This window comes from Monodon monoceros, unplaced genomic scaffold (genome assembly GCF_005190385.1).
Source record: "Monodon monoceros isolate NGI ecotype Baffin Bay Population unplaced genomic scaffold, NGI_Narwhal_1 Super_Scaffold_3, whole genome shotgun sequence".
NCBI classification, from domain to species: domain Eukaryota; kingdom Metazoa; phylum Chordata; class Mammalia; order Artiodactyla; family Monodontidae; genus Monodon; species Monodon monoceros.
The window spans coordinates 57,534,112-57,553,027 of record NW_021703780.1 but is presented as its reverse complement, the minus strand read 5'-3'; the positions used below and the strand labels follow the sequence as shown (position 1 = coordinate 57,553,027).

The following is an 18,916-nucleotide window of genomic DNA, read 5'->3' as shown; positions in this document are numbered from 1 at the left end:
TTAAATGACATTTTACATGAAAAGTGCTTAGAGCAGTGTGTGGCACACAGTAAATGCTCAATAAACGTTACTATTATTCCTGTTTGTTAAATAGTCTTTAACTATGGCTCCTACAAAAGGCATAAAATGTTCTCCCTCTTTTCTTGGAACTACTTGTGCTACTTTGAAGAATGATAGTTTTTTCCAAATTGAAATAAATACAAGACATTTGATGTGTTCACTTACTTTAATAACATTACATTTACCATGTTATCACCATGGAATGTAAATTCAGGTTAGACAAGAGAATTTCACAAGTACAACAAAGCATTCTGTAGTATACCAAAGTACAATGTCTGACCAAACCAGCTTGCTCATAAATCACTTCCATTACAGGCGATTTATTTAGTTTAACATTTATGATTCTTTCAGAGGAAATAAACAGACTGCACACATTTAAAAAGTATTTTTCATTTACCTTTGCATTAGCACTTAAAATACACACTTCTATTTCAAAATGCCATTTGAAAATTATTCTAATATAACAGCAGCAAACTATAATTCTGCAATTACAAAACAGCTAAACGGGGATCTACAGTTAAGTTATTCTCATGTTTACAACTATGATTCTGAAACAGATACTACTTCAAAGCAGCTGTTACCAGCTCTTTAGGTTTGGTTTAAAAACACACACATAGTTGCTGGGAGGTTTATAATGTTGTATTCCGTGCACTGTTCTGAAAGGGTTCTTCAAGAGCCAGCCAGACCTTAAAAACAGTACTCAGTCCACAAGGCAGTCAGAAAGAGTTAAATTAACTGGGGTAAATAGGATTCCTACATTACATCAAAAGCGTATGATATTCTGCAGCAACTGGGAGCATTTTCAGGTTTGGCATGTTGTCCTCTTTACAACTAATTTTATCAGAAGAGTTTAAGAAGGTGGACACTGTACCACTATCAAGTGCATTTAAAAGTGACATGTTTTTGTGCTAATCTGACTCCCCTGAATGACTTAGCTAGTAAACTAGTCACCAGGCAAATCAAGCCTGCAAGAAAGGAAGCCAGTATTCAAATTACTATGTTATTGTCTGACCCACAGAATTTATTTTCAACATAAACATATAACCTCAATATGAGATGTCTAACTAAAGCAAGCACCACCAAGACCAAGACAGCATCTCCTCTTCTAAGGTTTAGGTTTTGCCCAGAATTCTTGATACATGGAATAGCCCATACCTAAAGAAAAAGAATGCTAGTTAAGCATTTAAATATTTTCTTCAGTGTTAAAAAATTAAAAACAGTTCATAAAATAGCTAAAAGTAGCACCCTTCCTAGCATACAATATTTACAAGGGGAACCAGGCACTAGGCTGCTTACATTCTTGCTTTGTTAAACAATTCACATTTCTAAAATTCTTTTTACACAATTTCCCAAGTATCTCAAGGCCAGTGTGACTAGCTCAGACTGTTAAAATATCAAGATTTAAAAGGAGTTACTCTTGCTATATAATACCAGATAAAGTCAATTAATTATAAAGCCTATAAAAGCATGTAATATCTTTTCCACCTTCAAAAACTCAATAAAACAGCAATCATGTCTCTCCCAGATGATGGATCTTATTACCAACCCTATTTACATATCTAGATTCTTCAACGAAATTATAAACTCAGTGATGGGCAGTACTATCTTTTCTTTCTTTCTTTAAAACCTTAGTAAGATTATATCATAGACAGTAAAACTATGTCACTACTTGAACTATTTTTATTCAGTTTTTATGTGAAAATGAATATAAGTGATATTTGCAAACTGCTTCAAAGTCAGCTAAAAGTATCTACCTTGTTTTATTTACAAAGAAATCCATTAATGGGGAGGCACAAATTTGAAATGTCCTGTAGGAACCTACCAAGAGTCATTGCTCCCACAACAAAGCCTTGGGCTGCCACGCGCATGTGGATCAGGTGAACAGACATTTTAGTATTGCCCCTGCTCTTCAATTTATATAATCCATATGCAACGATTGCTGCAAAACCTGCCATTCCTGTAAAACAAACAGTCACAAGTATGTCAGATGCATGCAGGCAGGGAATCAGGATGATTTTATCATCAATCAACGTTCTATTTTTTTTTATAAGGATGCTTTAGGAGACCATTAACCAGCTAACATACAAATTGAATTTTTAATTTTCCCCCCTCAGAACTAAAAATCCACAATTGGAAGCAAACAGTAGCAGATCCAGAAAGTTAAGATCATCTTTAAAATGTGGGCTTGTGAAGCCAGTAAATAAATTCCTTTAAGAGTGCCAGGGGAACTCTTCTTTGTCTTACTTCCATCCCCAAAGGCAATCAGTTAATATAGTAGAGACTGTAATGAACCACAGCTGTGAGTATAACAACTCTTAGTCTTGTGAGTCCTTCCAGCAAATCATTGAGACTGATGGTAGTCTTGGGGTCCCAACACATTCACTGAAATAAGTCACTAAAACAAGAAGTCTGAATACACAGAGAAGAATTTTTATAATGAGAGCTACATCATACCAATCTAAGCATATTTCAAGATATGAAAAAATATTCAAAAATAAATGCTTTCAGGAAATTCTTGATGAACCAAACAAGCTTACCACACTTCTACTGTGTTAAAGCTTACAATAGCTTATTAGACCATCAAAGTCAAACTTACCAATGGGGACAAATGGTGCCTCTCTAGCTTTTCGGATAAGTTTAGATCCCTGACCTTCATCATATGAAGACAGAGAAACATCTGTGTCACTTGACATGGTGATTGAAGAATCTTCCTGAAATAGAATTTCCATGAGGTTCTGCAGTTAAAAGCATACTTCTTTTATAAGACTATTCCTTTAAGTGATACCAAAAAAGGCAAGATACTGGCCTGATTATGAATTAGAGGCCAGAAAAAAAGATTCATTTCTATCACAAAGGGACCAAGGCTCCATTCTCCCTTTTTGGTCAGTTTTTTTACACAGGACGCTAGTAGGCATTTCATCACAATAAAGTCATAACAAATTCAATTTCACCTTAGTCACAGTAACTATGTACATACTTCCTTCTGACTGAGCTGAACAGACTATAAACTTTACCCATAGATAAAAAAGGGAGTCAAACATAGTATATAACTGCACAAGTCTCTGATTGACGTCAATTACAATAAACTCAAAAGTTAACTGCCATTACCCATATAGTCTTACCTTAGCCTCTGGGTTTTTCATGTGCATAATACTCCCTTCGTTAATAATAGCTCTCATTCAACACTCTGCTATTCAAGGGGTTTAGTAATAGTCAAGGTCCTCAAAGAAAATCCAACTCTAGAGGGGAGGCTTAGTGCTTAGTTTGAAAAGTGAGATTGTCCCTCCAAGCCCCCATCCTCATTGGGAAGAGTCCAATTCTGTCATCTGACAGAGAAGAAAACCTTAATCCCAATGAGTTGTACAGTATCACACAGCTAGATAGAAGAAATTAGGACTAGACTTTCTCTTCTTTTTTGTGCTCCATTACCTGCTAATTGAATAAACCCTTACTTTCTCTGAGCTTTTATTATATACAAGGTTCAACAAGCTCAAGGTTCAGGATGCTCACTATATATTTGAAGAGATAGAATGTAAACACTGAAATAATGTTTCACAAATTAGATTCTTTAAAATGGACATGCCAGAGTGTGATCACTTTGCCAACAGAGACAATGAGAATTTAGAATGTGATGTCTTTTGGATAAAAAAGCTTGGGAGGTTTCAGAAATATTTGAGATTGGCTTTCAAGATACTACATAAATGGTGACTTCCCTGGTGGTCCAGTGGTTAAGTCTCTACACTTCCACTGCAGGGGGCATGAGTTCAATCCCCCGCCAGGGAACTAAGATCCTCTACGCTGTGTGGTAAACAAAACAAAACAAAACAAACCAGCAACAAGATACTATATAAATGTACTAGATGGTAAGATTAAATACTGTATTTATTTTAGGCCAGTATGTTTATTAGTTTCCTTCATAACCAATCTAAACTTCCTAAAGGCAATAGTTTCAAAAACTTTTCTGTTTTTATCACAAATCCTCCTTCAACCTCCCTCACCAACCCCACATTCTAATCACATTAAACTTCTTATAGATGCTTTCTAAACCTCCAAGCCTTTGCACAAGCTACTTCCTCTGCCTAAAACGTTTCTTCCCTTTTCATTTCCTTCAGGTACTCTTTCTGGGCTAAGACCTCCCCTTTTTCGGTTTCTTGCCTTAACTGACCTGCTCTGGAAAGTCTTCTCTGACTCTCCCAGTTTATGATAAGTGCTTTGGTTACGCAGTCCCATAGGACCCGATGCTTTCTCTATAATAACTCTTTCTTATAAATGCAAGTTTAACTGTTTTTCTCACTAGAATCCTTGAAGTCAGGAGGTTACACCTGTCCTGCTTGTGTCTATACCATAGCCTGGCATGATGCTTATTACATAAAGTAGACCACAAAATGTTTGTTGAATAAATTGTAAAGTAATATTTTCAACAATTAAAATTATTCTCAGGTAATTAGGAAAATTTAGTGAAAATTAACAATTATACACATTTGTAGAGTCAGTAATAAAAATGTCAAGCTGTATGTACATAAGTGCTTATTTTTCTTTTAATTCTTATATTGTATCTATGAAAGAACACATGATAACCTGAGTAGGTCTTGGAGCCTTGCAACCACAAGAGACAAAACCATTATATACCACAATCCACTTTTAAAAACTAGCACCTTCTTTTACATATATAAAAGCATGTTTTCTTCCTCTGCCTTAATTATTCCTAAACTAAGAAGTCATTTGGGAATTGTCTTTAAAAGCAAGAAAGTTGGTAGTTTTTCCTTTAATCTCTCACATCTGGATAACTTTAACTGTCCAACAGGTCAATGGAGCAAAAGTTCCCTTCTCCTTCCTTTCAGGAGGGAGGCGGATCACCTTTCAGCAGTTTGTATGAACAGGACATTAGATCTGGGTTTCAGAAAGTAGTCCCTGGGGAAAGAATCAGGGTGTGAGGGAACCATGTGGTCATTATGTCTCAAGTGACTAATGATAATCTGTCTCTGATCCAGAACACCTTGTGTGCACATTTCAGGATAAAATAAAGGGGAATATTAGAAGTCCAATATATCACAAAGTTATTTGTTACTCTATGGTTCAAATTATATACCTAGCATAATATATATCTGTAACACTCCCTGAGTAAAAGATTTTGATAATTCTCTTCCTAATGACCACCTAGAAGTTTCCCAAGTATTCATGATTTATAGCCACCTAAATACAAAATGGTTCACTTTTAAAATATCAGGGTAAGTACAGATCATATAACTTGAGAGTAAAAACCCAGATTATTAATCCATGCCAATAGGCTTACTTTACAGAAGCAAAAAAAAAAAAAAAAAAAGGTTATGAAGGGTTAAATGAACTGCTCAACAACACGAATACATCTCTGGCAGGGTAGGATTAGAACCCAGCTCTCCTGATACACAGTTGTGGGTTCTTTTGATTGACAATATATTGCCAAATCATCTGTCTTATAATGCTGGTATGTATTTAATCTGAAAAACATTTAAAATCCACTCCTTAACAGGAGCCCACATCTCTTTCTTTGAATTGTAAAAAATGTCAGTCATGCCTAAAATTAAATGGAACCTTCTTTCCCAGTGACTTAATTCATCTAACGATTTCAAGTGTGATTTGAAGATTTTTTTTTTTCCCCTAGCGCCACTTCTGAATTTTCCTTTATTATCATTTTCTCATCCACCTGCAGCAGCTGACCCAGATCTCTGTCGGAAAGTTGAACAGGTACAAAGAGGCACCTATAACCAGATACTCAAAGCCAGTTTGGAAAACACGAAGTAGTCTGTAAACTTGGTAAGACCTTTCCAAATGCATGGGAACCTAGAAGAGGCATAAGGGAACTGGAGCTGCCCAGCATCACGTGATGTAAAAGACTTAAGGATCTTCACAGCCCGTCATTTTGGTCACTGGAACTACTATCTAACAACCATGGTTTCAAATTTTGATTTTGCATCCGTTACCTGTCAGCCTGTTGAAAATGGCTGCAAGGCGCCACCCCGGAAGATTCTGATTCAGATGGTCTGGGGCAGGGCCCAAGGAATCTGTATCTTAAGAAGACCCCTTCGAGAGATTCTGGTGCACAGGGAAGCAAGAGAACCCCTGGTATACAGAACTCAAATACGATTATCATGCTGGGACCTGGTACCGCTTCAATCCATCATAACTTTTCATCCAAACCGGTCTGGGTACTTCCGAAAGCAGAGATTCCTTCCATAGGGATTACCCCGAAGAAGGAAATAACTGCTTCACGCACAGGTAAAATAAAAGAGGCGAATAAACCTGCCGAATCATTTCGGCTGCTTCCAATACTAATCCCGTGCTATGTTTTGTAATTTCTAATCTGGCAGGTTTACTTTTTCGGGAGAAATGTAAATTACGGCAGAGATGCTTGATACGTGCCCGGGTCCTTCTTAACCTTCCTAGGGCCGAAGAGGGTCGCCAAAGGTGGAACGGAATAGCGGCCCGGGGAGAAGATGAAGCCGATGGCAGGAAGGTCGTTTGGTTTTACGCCCTCCTCTCAACCCTTCAACTTCGCTCCCCTCTCTCTTCTTGTGACCTTGTCAGGACTCCATGGCCTGAGCGCCCGCCCTCTCAATCCGTCCTCACCCACCCCGCTCTACGAGTTCCCCGAAGTCGGCCCCAGCCCCGTCCCTCCCCAGCTCCATCCGCGAGGCTTCGCTCCTCAAGCCTTTGCTGCATCCCCTCATAGGCTCCGTACGCCCTCACCAGCCTCCCCTGCACCGCGAGGTGGGGCCTGAGCCCCGCCAACCAGACTTCGCCCCCTTCAGCCCAGGCATCGCCCACACTCCCAGTCTTGCGATCCCCAACCCTCCCAAGGTGCTCTCAGCCTGGCCCAGCGCGGCCTCACTTCTTCCCATCCCACGGCCCGGCGTCCCCCGCTCCCAAAACCCCGGCATGCATCACTTACAACTGCACGACGTCGCAGGCTCCTACCGGCTCCTACCAGCTGCTGATCCACCTCGCGCACCAGCAGTCTGCCCGGCTTTTCTCGGTTCCGCCCACAGCCGGCCTCAGCCAATCAGAAGCCAGTGGCTGGTACGCCGGTGTCGGTGCCGGCGGGTGAGTGCGGGCCTGTACGCGGTGGGTGGGGCGGCCCGGAGCGAGCTCCGGATTAGCTGGGGCGACGTGCGCGGGCGGCGACTCCGCGTCCCCGGCTCTCACGTAGGGATCGCGTCAGAGGTGAGAGGTCGGCGACCGGGGTTCCGCTGAGGACGCTGGGGGACTCTTGGCCCGGCGGTACTTGAGATTACTCTCGCCCTTTTCCTCTCGGGACGCGGCGGCGGCAGCGAGCACAGCGAAGGCGGTGTCCCGAGCGCCGGCCGGGCGGGGCCGCGGATCAGGGGGTTCAACCGCGGCAGGTCCTTGGGGTGCTGCGGGTGAGGAGGGAGCATGTTCCTGCCTTCGGGGGCGCCGGCGGCGGTGGGGCGCTGGAGCCGCTCCCAAGCCCTGGCGGTTATCCGCCACGAACTTGCGCTGTCGGCCTCCGGCTTGGCGCTTACACTGTAGTGGGAGGAAGCCACTCATTGCAAGCACGGGTGACTCCACCTAGATCGGGGTGGTTTACCTGAGGAAAGAAGTGTCAGAGGCCCCTTGTGGCAGTGAACTTCCCGGGACAGAGCCGCAAATTTGTTCGTAGAGCAATCGATAGCTACCTGGCGAATTAGTGCAGGGCATCAAGCGCTACCGTGGGGACTCTAACTAAACTAGAATCTCTGGATGTAACCACGAAACGAGGCAGACTGCCAAGTGCTTTATCCCACAGGTAGAAGCTCAGTGTTTTAGGCTCAGGATTTTGAAAATCTTTTGTCTCATAATTGAGTTAAAACACTGGTAGGAAACATTCATGCTGAGTACGATAAATTAAAAACCCTTTACTTTGGTCATGTGGAGTACTTTCAGCTGCTTGAGGGCACGTATTTTGTCTGGTTCATGCAGGCACCTCCTTGAACACTGTCTTTGAGCTCAGTAGGGCCTCAATAATGTTAAAAGAGGAAGTGACAGGGGCTTCCCTCGTGGCACAGCGGTTAAGAATCCGCTTGCCAGTGCAGGGGACACGGATTTGAGCCCTGGTCCGGGAAGATCCCACATGCCGCAGAGCAACTAAGCCCGTGCGCCATAACTGCTGAGCCTGTGCTCTAGAGCCCGCGAGCCACAACTACTGAGCCCGTGCTCCTAGAGTCCGTGCTCCACAAGAGAAGCCACCGCAATGAGAAGCCCGCGCACTGCAACGAAGACCCAACGCAGCCAAAAATAAAATAAAATAAATGAATTTATCTTTTTAAGAAAAGAAGTGGCAACTGATGCAGTAGCTGGAGGGCTTAAAAGATAACTAGGGAGCAATTCCTTGGCGGTTCAGTGGTTAGGACTCCACGCTTCCATTTCAGGGGGCACGGGTCGATCCCTGGTCGGGGAGCTAAGATCCTGCATGCCTGCATGCCGGGCAGTGCGGCCAAAAAAAATTTTGGAAAAAAAAGGAAGTAGGAAGATCAGGAACTCATTTAGGGTAATTAAAGCGATAAAAGAGCTTGACAGATTTGAATATGAAAGTCATGCATAAGTAAAGCAAGGGCTTCCCTGGTGGCACAGTGGTTAAGAATCCTCCTGCCAATGCAGGGGATACGGGTTTGGAAAGGATAAACATGATTTTCCACCTGGGCTCCTCAGCTGGCTCCTGGTACTTGGTATGATGGAGAGTACCGTGGTTATGCATGAACGTTGGGTTACAAGCACCCTGGCATCAGAACCTCTGTTAAACATTTTCGCCCACAGCACCTGATGGTGTGCTGCACATGGAAAATACTTGTTGACTCAAGACTATCTCTCTGCAGAGGTGAGTACCTGAGTTCAGGGACTCTAGCTGCATTTCAGCTACTGGGGCTGAAGTAGCTGGGCAGGGACTGTGGGCTCCTGTGGCTTCTTAATTCTCATGATCACCCACCATTGACAGTCTCCCTTTCAGAACCCTCCTCTCCTCTCCCCCACTGCCTTGGATACTGATGGCCTCTCTGCTTCCCCCCACTCTGTCTCTCCCAACAATGATTTAGGGCTATTTTTACAGCCTGCTAATTCTCTGAGAATGAGGTGCCTCTTATGGAAGGCACTGCCATACTCAATGGCACTGCAAATAGGTTTCTGCTGACATCTCCAAGCCCTCCACGTCATTTTGCCATGACACTGATTGTGAGGCACCATCTGTTTGTCTTGATGGCTTAATGAATTGAGGGCTCATAAACGTAGCCGACATCTAAATGAGATCCATATCTCAATAAGGACAGGATAATGGTCTCCTTTGCCAGAGATGGATGGACAATTACTTCTATAACTCTGAGAGAAAAATGGACTATGCAGACGGACACTTCACCCAAATGGGTGGCCCTGAATTACCGTCCCTGTGCTGATGCTTTTGCTCAGGGATAGGAACCCGCCTACCCTGTTTCTGGAAAACCTGGAAAAGAAAGATTATGTGCCTGACCCAAGTTCACTCAGTGAATCAGCAGACAAGTGCTAGCCATCAAAGTCCTTCTGCTACTTTGTTTTATGAGAGTCAGAAGAGTTTCTAGAATGATGAGTATTAAAATAACTGTAGAAAAAGTGACCTCATAACCTTGGCCTGTCGCCTAGTACAGTATGTCTAATTAGAGCGAAATGACAGGCCATGAGATGGCTAAGCATTAAGTGCCCCGCGCAGATCGTGATTTCTCCTGAAATTGGGAGAGTTGTTGCTTAAGGGCAGTTCGCTCTTTCCTTTAGCTGGGATCTGGAATCCTTGTGATCCCTGAGCTATAGTGAGAGAGTGTCCCTGGCCTCCCTCTTACCTGCAAGTATCTTACATCAGAAACAAGCAGCACCACATGCAGCTTACCCAAACAGCCTGCTGTACAACACCAGCACACGCTCAGCGCCTCCCATTCTCTGGGCACACTGCTACGTACTTAATGTACTCAAGGGATCGTTAAAACAGCTCCATCGAGTAAATATTATTACCCCCATTTTACACATGAGGAAACTGAGGTTCAGCATGGTTAAGTAACTTGCTTATGTTTCCACGGAAGCAGAGGCAGGATTTGAATCCAGTCCTGTTTAGCTCATACTCTTTCTGGAAGGTTCCATTGCCTCTGTGCTTTCTTTTCCTTGCCTGTGCCTGGTCTTTCTCTTACCTTCCATTTCCCCTGTTAGAATCCTTATCAATCACAACTTTTGTTTTGAAATATGTGTGTGTGTGTGTGTGTGTGTGTGTGTGTATGTAGGTGTATCTATATATGTATGTATATATTCACAAACACATGCACTTTCATATCTGTATATCTATATTTATAGATATTACAGATATTTATAAATAGAGGTATAAATAAATAAAATGAGGAAAGGTGTACCCCTCAAATGTGTTTTTTTTTAAAGGGGAATGTAATTTATTTATTTTAAAAATAAATTTATTTATTTTATTTATTTATTTTTGGCTGTGTTGGGTCTTCGTTGCTGCGCTCGGGCTTTCTCTAGTTGCGGTGAGCGGGGCTACTCTTCGTTGCGGTGCGCGGGCTTCTCATTGCAGTGGCTTCTTGTTGCGGAGCACGGGCTCTAGGCGCGCGGGCTTCAGTAGTTGTGGCACATGGGCTCAGTATTTGTGGCTCATGGGCTCTGGAGCGCAGGCTCAGTAGTTGTGGTGCAAGGGCTTAGTTGCTCTGTGGCATGTGGGATTTTCCCAGACCAGGGATCGAACTTGTGTCCCCTGCATTGACAGGTGGATTCTTAACTACTGCACCACCAATGAAGTACCCCCTCAAATGTTAATGTTGGTTTTATCTGAGTATAGAATAATAATTTGTGATTTTCATTTTTTTCTCTGTGTTTTTCTTTTCTATATTTATCAAACCAAATTTATTGTGATCAGAAAACACTTTTTAAAATCTTTTATATCCTTTCAACTTCATATGCTACTACCTTTGTAAATAAAATCTTTCCTGATCTTCAAGCTGATGCTGCCCCTTTTTCTGTTTCTTTTTTTTTTTTTTTCCCACGCCATGCGGCTTGCAAGATCTTAGTTCCCCAACCAAGGATTGAGCCTGGGCCACAGCAGTGAAAGTGCCAGGTTCTAATCACCGGACCACCAGGGAATTCCCTGAAGCTACCCATTTTTCTTTTGAAACACACTCCCTTTCCCTAGCACTTTATATTTTGTTGAGTCATTTTTAGCATTTTGCTTTGTATTCTGTGTAACCTTAGTTTCTCGGGGCCCCACTCAGATATGAAGAGTCAGGGAAGCACACCTAGTAATAGAAATGGTAACAGAAGAGTTATTACTCCAATCTGCTCCCATCAAGAAAGCTAGGATCTTCCTGCTATATCCACGATATGCCAGTCTTACATCTCTTTTCATCCCTGTGATCTTAGCTGTGTCTCCACATTGCTGTTCCCATGACATGGGTCAACTGTCATGCTCACTCTGGTGTTTATGCATGATGCTGTCCCGTCTCCTATCACTTGGTGCTAAGCTACGCCCCATTATTCTATCAGGCCCCATACAGTTCAGGCTGTGCCTCTGTTCTTTTTCACTTTGTTGAAGTTGAGGAAGGACATCTCTTCCCACCCAGGTTGTACTTTTTCAAGTACAGCCCGTACAAGTTACCCATTCCCCTTGTTTTCTTAATCTCTGATATAAACGTGTTGTGTGACAACTCTTATGTTTGAGGTTTTCTGTCTTACAGCACCCCTCCCCTACCCTCTTGTCTAGAGGAACTTGTACTAAGCTAAGTCAGGGGTCAGAGTAATCTGACCCAATCCTTCCCTGTTCTCAGTCAAGGGCCCCGGACAGAAGGGCCCACAGCTGTGCTTTTGTGCTCCCTCCTCCCGTTCTCTCTCTCTCTCTCTCCCTCTCTCTCTCTCTCTCTCTCTCTCATCTGAGAGATCAAGGTGTGATTTCATAATGTAACTTAATCAAGTGTCTCTGGGGCAGCCTGTTAGCCTTCATCTCACCAGTCATTTTCTTTCCAGGGAGGCCTATCTGGGGCTCCCAGAAATGGAAGCCTGGTGGACTGCTCTGACATACGCAATGCTTGAGTAGACAAGCAGAACCAGCCCTCTTTGGGCTATCAGTCCATTGTATCCTCTTCTAGCCTCTCCATTAACTTCTAAGACACTTGGAGAGGAACTGAGCACCATTCAGGTTTGTACACTCTGAAGCAACTAGCATAGTTACATAGGATGGCAAGAACTCCATTAAACTTTTGCAGAATGAATTACTACAATCCATTGAATCTTCTGCTCTGCTTTTCTTCCTTAACATTATTGCAACAAATGATCAAATAAAAGTCAAAGTTTAGTTCCACTTTGTTCTATGCTAAGTATATCACACTGATTCCGATTCCATCACTTATCTGAGTTTTAAAACATTGAGATGTAATTCACATACCATAAAATTCACCCCTTTAGGGTGTACAATTCAGTGGTTTTTAATATATTCACAAAGTTATATAACTGTCAGCTTTAATTCCAGACCAGCATTTTTATCATGCCAAATCTGGGTGATGCCCATTAACTATCACACCCAGTCGCCCTCTGTCTCCCCGCAACCTCCCCCCCACCCCGCCCAGGCAAGCAATCACTAATCTATTTTCTTTGTCTATGGATTTGCCTATTCTGGATATGTCATAAAAATGGAATCATATGTGGACTTTTGTATCTGGTTTCTTTCACTTAGCACAGTGCTTTCAAGGTTCATCCATGTTGTAGCATGTATAGGTGTTTTGTTCCTTTTTGATGGCTAAATAATATTCCAATGCATGGATATATATATGTGTGTGTGTGTGTGTGTGTGTGTGTGTGTGTGTGTATACACACATATATATGTACACACACACACACCACATTTTGTTTATCCATTCATCAATTGATGGACATTTGGATTGTTTCTACTTTTTGGCTATTATGAATAAAGTTATTGGGAACAGTCATGTACATGTTTTTTCTGTGGACACATATATAATTTCAATTTTCTTGGGTGTATACCTATACCTAGGTGGATCATATGGTAACTTTTGTTTAACTTTTTTTTTTTGGCCATGGCACTTGGCTGTGGGATCTTAGTTCCCTGACAAGGGATTGAACCCACGCCCTAGCCAGTGAAAGCACAGAGTTCTAACCACTGGACCGCCAGGGAATTCCCCCATGTTTAACTTTTTAAGGAACTGGCAAATTGTTTTCCAGAGGAGCAGTACCATTTTACATTCCCAGCAGCAATTAATGAGGGTTTCAATTTCTCCACATCCTCATCCACACATATTATTGTTCATCTTTTTTGATTATAGCTATCCCAGTGGGTGTAAAGAGGTATCTCATTGTGGTTTTGATTTTCATTTCCCTGATGCTAATAATGTTGAGTATGTTTTTATGTGCTCATTGGCCATTTGATGTTTCTTTGGAAAAGTGTCTATCCAGTTTATTGCATGCTTTTATCATATCATAGGGTGCTGAAGATTGTCAAATGATTTTTTCTGCATCTACTGAGATGATCATGTGGTTTTTGTCTTTTATTCTAGTAATATGGTATATTACATTGGTTGATTTTAATATGTTGGGCCAACCTTGCATTCGTGGAAAAAATTCCACTTTATCATGGTGTGTAGTGTATGTTGTTAGATTCGGTTTGCTGGTATTTTGTTGAATTGTTTGTGTGTGTGTGTGTGTGTGTGTGTGTGTGTGTGTGACTATATCCACAAGGGATATTGGTCTGCAGTTTTCTTTTCTTGTAATGTCTGTTGGATTTTGGTATCAGAGTAATAATGGTTCCTAGAATGAGTTGGGAAGTGTTCCTTCCTCTTCCGTTTTTTGATAGATTTTGAAAGGATTGGTGGTAGTTCTTTAAACGTTTGGTAGAAGTCTCCAGTGAAGCCATCGGATCATGGGCTTTTCTTTGTGGGAAGCTTTTTGATTACTAATTCAATCCTTTATTATAGGTCTATTCAGATTTTTTGTTTCCTTCTAAGACAGTTTTGGTAGTTTGTATTTTTCTATAAATTTGTCCATTTCTTCTAAATTATCTAATTTGTTGGCATACAGTCGTTCATAGTATTCCCTTACAATCTTTATTCCTTTCTTAATCCCTCTTTTATTCCCGATTTTAGTGATTTGAGTCTTCTCCCTTTTATTCCTTCTTCCTATTTTTTTTCAGTTTTGTCAATTTTGTTGATCTTTTCAAAGAACAACTTAAAAAATTTTTTTTCTCTGTTGTATTTTTGTTCTCTCTTTCATTTATTTCTGCTCTAGTATTTGTTTTGTCTTTCCTTATGCTTGCTTTGAGTTTAGTTTGCTCTACTTTTTCTAGGGTCTTAAGGTGGAAGGTTAATTCCTTTATTTGAGGTCTTTTTTCTTTTTTAACATAGGCATTTACAGCTATACATTTCCTTCTAAGCATTGCTTTCACTGTATCCTGTAAGTTTTTTGTATTTTGTTTTTGGTTTCTTTCATCTCAAAGTATTTTATAGTTTCCCTTGTGATTTCTTCTTTGACTCATTGGTTACTTAGGAGTATGTTGTTTAATTTCCACATAGTTGTGGATCCCCTAAATTTCCTTCTGTTGTTGATTTAATTTAATTCCATTGTGGTCAGAGAACATACTTTGTACGATTTCAGTTCTTTTAAATTTATTGAGACTTGTTTTACGGCCTAACATATGGTCTATCCTGAAGAATGCTCCATGTGCACTTGAGAAGAATGTGTATCCTGCTATCATTGAGTGGAGTGTTCTGTCCAAGTTTTTAGGTATTCACTTTCACCTGGTAAAACACTGTTCATCCTTTGAGTCCCAGGTCCAAAGGATTTCATCTGTCAAGTCTTTCTTCATCTATCTCACCAGCAAAAATGTACAATTTCCTCATTTGAACTTCTGTCACCCATAACTATGATATATAGATATGCCAACACCCATAACTGTGATACAGCCTTTATTACAAGTCAGTCTTTCTACACGCTGATGTTATGGGTTTCTTTTGTGCAGGGACCGAGTCTTAACTGTATCTCCATATCCCTGAATATGGAGTATTCATTAGTGACTTTAAAGCATGCCATTAAAAGGATGAGAGAATTTGGGGGTTATTGAATACCTTTTAAATATTGAACCCTAGGCTGTGTACTGTAGAGAGTAGAACAGGAAAAGAAAGGCGGAGCACTCTGCCTCTGGGGAACCTACAGCTTAGTTAAGAAGACAGTGTATCTGCACGAGAAACCTTTAACACAGGATCTGACCAAGTGCCAATACAAGGGCTCTAGGAGTTGGGCTTGTCCACTTTGTCTCTGTCTCTCTCTCTGCATGGGAAAGAGACTTACAGAGCTGTGAGGTTGGAACAACCCTCAGGACTCCTGATTCCCAGCTGTCAATCAGTGTGGAATCCTCTGGCAGCTGATCACCCAGCTTCTGCTTGGACACCCTCACCCACGGGGAGAAGGCCCACTAAGGACTTGATGATGGTTGTTTGCCAATTTTGGGTGGCAAGGGGGAATTGAATTGCTTTTTAGCTACCAAACACCCTTCAGTCGTCCCCATAAAAGAAACTATAAGCCTGAAAGAATATGTGTAAAGTCAATAAGGAAGGGAAAGAGCTCTAGTCAGAAGCTTTAATCTCAGTGGGATAGGTCACAGGATACTTAAATTACATTTTGACGTCAGGGAAAGAAAATCAGATCAAGTTCATCCTGAGAAGGGTCACTTCTGGTGGAACCAAAATAAATTATTTTCTGAGGCCTATTATTTTCCCAGAGCCCACCTATATATGAATGTTCTGGGAAGGTCTGAGGCTACGAGATTTGGAGAGGTGAATTCATCCCACAGACCAGTTATATATTTTTTTCTGTCTAATTTAGGATTAAAGACCAATGATTTCAGGGGCTAATTAGGGTATTTCTGGAGTCTTCTTGTCAGGAATACAGTGTAGTAAGGAAGGTTTTCAAGCCAGAATGTAAACTGTTTTCTCTAGAAACCTCTGAAAATAGAATTATATTAGAAAATAAAATTATATTATGAAGTACCTACAATTTTGGTGGTGCACACTAAATAAAACAGGAGGATGATATAAGGGCCGGCCCATAGTTGTGTGTCATAGTTGACCAAATGAGTAATATCTTTGTTACAGTCTTCATGGTCCCATTTATGACAGCTAGTCAGAACACTGCTGGGCAGAACACTCCTGGGGGAGGGGAACATCAAGCCACCTGATATTGGAGAATTACAGAAGGAACAGAGCCGGTCTGGGGAATAACAGACTTGAGCAGGGTGGAAGAATGGGCAAGCTTTGGGTGGACAGAACGAGAGAAGAGATGAGGGTTGGTGAGAGGGCCACAGAGGTTGGATGTATAAGACATGTTATTTGACCAGTGCAGAGTACCTAGGAGGCTGTAAACCTGGGCTTTGGTAGAGGCAAGGCACAGCAAAATTGCTATCTTCGTGTCCACATAGGTGTGTCAGGAGTCTTACAGCTTTTGAACTAGATTAGCTTACTACGTGCACATAAGTCATCCATGTGACTGTGCTCTAGGCAATAGCACCTATTGAGTTGATGACTAAGGCATTCTGTCTATGACTTACCAGAAATTCTCTTCCCAAGGAGGTCAGTGGAGAAAATGGGAGTGGTGAGCCAGGAGTAATGGGCAATTCTGGGTGGGCCAGAGTGAGTCACCTTCCCCAATGCTAATACCAGAAGATCAGGCCAAGGGCTTTTGTCTCTGCTGTTTATTCTCTTCACCTTTTCCCCAGATCCTAGCTCTGTCAGCTCTTTCATCCTTTGACTTTTCTGATAGGGCCCTGGAGTTGAAACAGCTCTAACTTTACAGATAAAGGCCCTGAAGCCCAGAGAGGGCTTATTCCTACAAAACGCCAATTTCAGAGTTGGAACTAGAAAGACCTCTTGACTACCAGCCCCTCTGCACTTTGTCCTTTCACCACGTGGCTTTCCTCTTTGAGTCATCTCCCCATTGTGTCAACTGAGAGGCAAAAGGGATACAGAACAGGACATGGCAGAAACTTGAAGTGGTGTCCCTCAACCATAAGGTGCCCCAGGGAACATAAGGAGAGGCAGGAGGAGTTTGGGGCAGAGGCCCATCTGCCATGACCCTATTCTCCCTTCGTTTCTTCTGCAATGTAGTCCCTACAAGTGACAACATCTTGCTTTGAAATTTTGTCTGTGACTCGGCCACCCCTGACGATTTGGCATAGTCAACAGGATATAGAGCAACACAGCAGAAGAGCAGAGGTATGATGTAGGATGAAGCAGCAGGTGCCCAGCTCATGAGATCCCTGAATGTCTTACTTTTATGTTCTCCTCCCTTGCCTTCCACTCCTGGTGATGCTGTACCTAAGGTCTGTCCCTGGGCTGGTTTACTTTTCAGAAAGGTTTTGTAGCTTCCGGCAAGCATCATAAATGAAACCTGTTGGTCTATCTGTTTGACCTCTGTTGTAGCCCTCTCCTCTCAGACCCCTCAAAATCAGGTGTACTCTTTCCCCTTAGGTTAGATAAATGTTCTATGGATGCTGCTGTCTGGGTCAGGAAGGAAACTCCAGCATCTCTCCAGTCAGTTACTTTAAAACATTTTGGTCCCTTTTTTGTATAATTTGGAATTGGTTATACCAGACATGGCCGAGAAGTTCCAAGACTGATCCTGGGACCATAATTTCCCCAAATGTTTAAGGCAAAACAAACAAACTCTCATCATTGCCAGACTGAGTCAGAGATCTGTGAGAAAACAAGGAAATTTCCATGCAGTAGAAGTGGCAAAACCTCATTAAGGCTATTGGTGAAATTCTTTTCTGGGAAGTCTTTTATGTACCTGTAAAAAGCCCTTGATAGCAAAAGATCAAGCCCTCCTACCTTTAGAGGTGTCCCAGTTGTCACTTAATGCCTCCTTATTCCAAATCCACCCTTCATTGCTTTGCCTGTGACATTAGAACATTTCTTCCTGTCAGCAGGCTCAGGGTAAAGTCTATCAGTAGGGGGTGCTGGAGGGCAAATTTCATCCACATGAGTGGGTGGTTTCTTTAGCTTCTGCCTACTAATACTCCAGTTGTGGGGCAGTCCTGCTTGCCAGTCAAGGCCCAAATATTGAAAATATTGTCAAGATGTAATCAATATTAAATTATTAATGAGATATTTACATTCTTTCATTGTGCTAAGTCTTTGAAATCTAGTGTGTGCTTTATACTTGCACCACTTCTCAGTTCGGACATTCATGTGCTCAATAGCCACATGTGGCCAGTGGCTACTGTATTGGACAGCACACCTGTAGAACATGGCTTACCCACACATACTTAATGGGAGTGACACTTTCGGAGACAGTTTAAAAAAGAAACTGCATAAAAAATCTTAGACTTTATTCCGTAGCTTTATTGATCATATTAATATGGTATTTTTAAACCATTTTCTTGTATTAGAATGAATATACTAGTGACTGTGTGTATTATTTTAGGAATCAAGATTTTCAGTATAAAAGAAAAGGAAGTACAATCACAGAATCAAGAATTTAAGTAGAAACACTGTTGAGCATTACTGTTGAGTTTGCTACTCAATCATGTTATTAACTCATTTATTGGTGTCATGAAGAATACAGAAACTGTTAAAAATAGCAGTTCGGAGACATTTTCTGAATATGGGAATATTAGTAGCATGAACCTGTACGTTCTGCCCTTGAGTCAGAAGAAAACCATGTGAAATATCCAAAATCCAGGACTTCCCTGGCAGTCCGGTGGTTAGGACTCCACGCTCCCACTACAGGGGCCACAGGTTTGATCCCTGGTTGGGGAACTAAGATCCTGCATGCTGCGTGGCACGGCCAAAAAAAACACACATATATATGT

At 41.8% G+C, this 18,916-nt stretch overlaps 2 protein-coding genes across 2 annotated transcripts in view; one reads left to right on the top strand and one right to left on the bottom strand.

Moving 5' to 3' along the window:
• Positions 1–207: 207 nt before the first annotated feature.
• HIGD1A (HIG1 hypoxia inducible domain family member 1A) lies at positions 208–7,047 on the bottom strand. Its single transcript, XM_029241609.1, has 4 exons — positions 6,989–7,047; positions 2,657–2,771; positions 1,883–2,017; positions 208–1,215 (listed from the first exon to the last, which is right to left on the bottom strand). The coding sequence occupies exons 2-4, from the start codon at positions 2,751–2,753 to the stop codon at positions 1,166–1,168; spliced, it is 282 nt and encodes a 93-aa protein (XP_029097442.1). The 5' UTR covers positions 2,754–2,771; positions 6,989–7,047; the 3' UTR covers positions 208–1,165.
• The window catches only part of LOC114907583, a 31,571-nt gene continuing 19,197 nt past the window's right edge, over positions 6,543–18,916 (top strand). Inside the window, exons 1-4 of the mRNA XM_029243301.1 lie at positions 6,543–6,692; positions 6,790–6,897; positions 7,086–7,140; positions 7,292–7,457. Of these exons, the coding sequence (XP_029099134.1) occupies positions 6,543–6,692; positions 6,790–6,897; positions 7,086–7,140; positions 7,292–7,457 (479 nt within the window). The remainder of the gene's footprint in view (positions 6,693–6,789; positions 6,898–7,085; positions 7,141–7,291; positions 7,458–18,916) is intronic.

What these genes read in the sequence shown, in the direction of transcription:
- HIGD1A (XM_029241609.1), bottom strand. Translation starts at nt 2,753, where the DNA reads ATGTCAAGTGACACAGATGTTTCTCTGTCTTCATATGATGAAGGTCAG. An exon ending in GGCACCATTTGTCCCCATTG is followed by an intron (nt 2,018 to 2,656) that starts GTAAGTTTGACT and finishes TTTGTTTTACAG; the next exon opens with GAATGGCAGGTTTTGCAGCA. An exon ending in TGTGGGAGCAATGACTCTTG is followed by an intron (nt 1,216 to 1,882) that starts GTAGGTTCCTAC and finishes CTTTTTCTTTAG; the next exon opens with GTATGGGCTATTCCATGTAT.